The sequence below is a fragment of the Myotis lucifugus genome, unplaced genomic scaffold (assembly GCF_000147115.1).
Source record: "Myotis lucifugus unplaced genomic scaffold, Myoluc2.0 scaffold_190, whole genome shotgun sequence".
In the NCBI taxonomy this organism is placed as follows: domain Eukaryota; kingdom Metazoa; phylum Chordata; class Mammalia; order Chiroptera; family Vespertilionidae; genus Myotis; species Myotis lucifugus.
Genome location: NW_005871238.1, coordinates 1,536,518 through 1,538,126, shown reverse-complemented (window position 1 = coordinate 1,538,126; position 1,609 = coordinate 1,536,518). Strand labels below are relative to the sequence as shown.

Sequence of the window (1,609 nt, the reverse complement as noted above, 5' to 3'; positions counted from 1 at the left end):
CAGTCACTGAACAAGCAAGCCTCCTGCTCGCTTCAGTGCATGGCTGCGGCCGCATCTTGGCTGACAGTTAATTTGCATAAGAATATGCTGATTAGCCAATGGGAAGGGTATCGGTCGTACGCTAATTACCATGTTTCTCTTTTATTAGTGTAGATTAGGCCAGGACAACAGTCTTAAACTGGGGTTGTCCCAAGAAACCTGGACACAGAGTCACCTCAACTGTTGCCAACTTTGTCCATCCTTCTGAAACACTTGCTTTTGAGACACACACACACTTAAACTTTCAGGTTCAGCAGGTAACTTGGCCTCTACTTTAGGAGAAAATATGGCTACATTTTAAGGAATACAGATCATCACCAACTGGAAATCTTTGATATGCTTGCTAAGGACAGTAAGGTTGGTCTTGACCGAGCATGAAAACTCTGGGGTACAAAGATGAAGTTAGTTTTGTTCACATCGACATCTATACGCCATCTAACGCCAGAGATGTTGCCGAATATCCCAGCAAGTGATGTCTGGTCTTAGCTTGAACACCAGGGGCCAAAACTACCTCCCAAGGTCACCCCGTGCGTCCTGGACAGCTCTGACCATCAGAGATATTTTTTATTTCTTACACTCCCCCTCAGTCTGATTTGATCCACATTATATCCTCACAGAATGACTTAAAGTCTTTCCGTAACATTAACAACTGGATTAGCAATCGGGTACAGATTGCTTTTTAAAAGAGGGCCAAGTTTTCTTCCTCTGAATAATTGCTCAATTGGGAATATAACTAACTTGAAATAGAAAGACGTCATTCATTCATTCATTCATTCATTCATTCATCTGTTCCAAAAATATCAGTTGAGCTATATGTGTCTAGCATGGAAGCCAGAAAAAGATGGGGTCTGTTTATAAGATCAAATGATCACAGCTACATAGGAGCTGCCTAGGCTAGACAGAAAGTTTTCTAAGAGTTTGGGAGAGGTGGTATGTCTGGTGGTGGTGGTGGGGTGGGGAGTGGGGGGTGGGGGTGGGCGGTGGGGGGGAGGGTCTGGAAACACAGTGGGTGGGGAGTCTAGGAAGGCTTCACTTAGGAAGTGGGATCTGAGCGGAGTTGATAGACAAGACATGAATCAATGGGCAAACCATCTTTCCAATGAGGCGCAGAGAGAGACATCTTCCCAAGAAGGAGGGGGAGGGGCTTTGTGAGGAAAGAGGAAGGAGGAAGTTAGGGGCTGGAGCTAGGGTGAAAATTATTTCCCTCTCCTCAGGACTGTCAAATAGTCACTGTCTTTAGTCACTTGCAGACAGCTTGCTTTCTTCACAGCCTTGGGCACTGGCCAAGTCACACCTCCCGGGCACCAGGCTGCGGACATGGGGGCCCTTCCGTGGCTGCTCCTGCTCTCACTGCTCCAGGAAGGTGAGAGCCACTGCAGCGGGGACAGGAGGGTGTCCTTCACCCTCTTTCATCCGCTGAGCCTGGGGCTAGCAAGTCACTTTCTTTGGGCCAAAGGCTTCAGCTCTTCTGGAGGGAAGAGGAATAGGGGATGGCTTCAGGGCAGGACCAAGAGAGAGGAGGCCTGAGATGTGGAAGGGAGAGTAGCCCCAGGATGGCAAACAGAGGAGG

General features: G+C 48.2%; 1 protein-coding gene across 1 annotated transcript in view; it reads left to right on the top strand.

The window, feature by feature from the left end:
* The first annotated feature begins 1,356 nt into the window (after nt 1-1,356).
* Nucleotides 1,357-1,609, top strand: part of SLAMF9 (SLAM family member 9) — a 2,575-nt gene continuing 2,322 nt past the window's right edge. The window contains exon 1 of the mRNA XM_023760699.1: nt 1,357-1,470. Coding sequence (XP_023616467.1) covers nt 1,357-1,470 — 114 coding nt within the window. The remainder of the gene's footprint in view (nt 1,471-1,609) is intronic.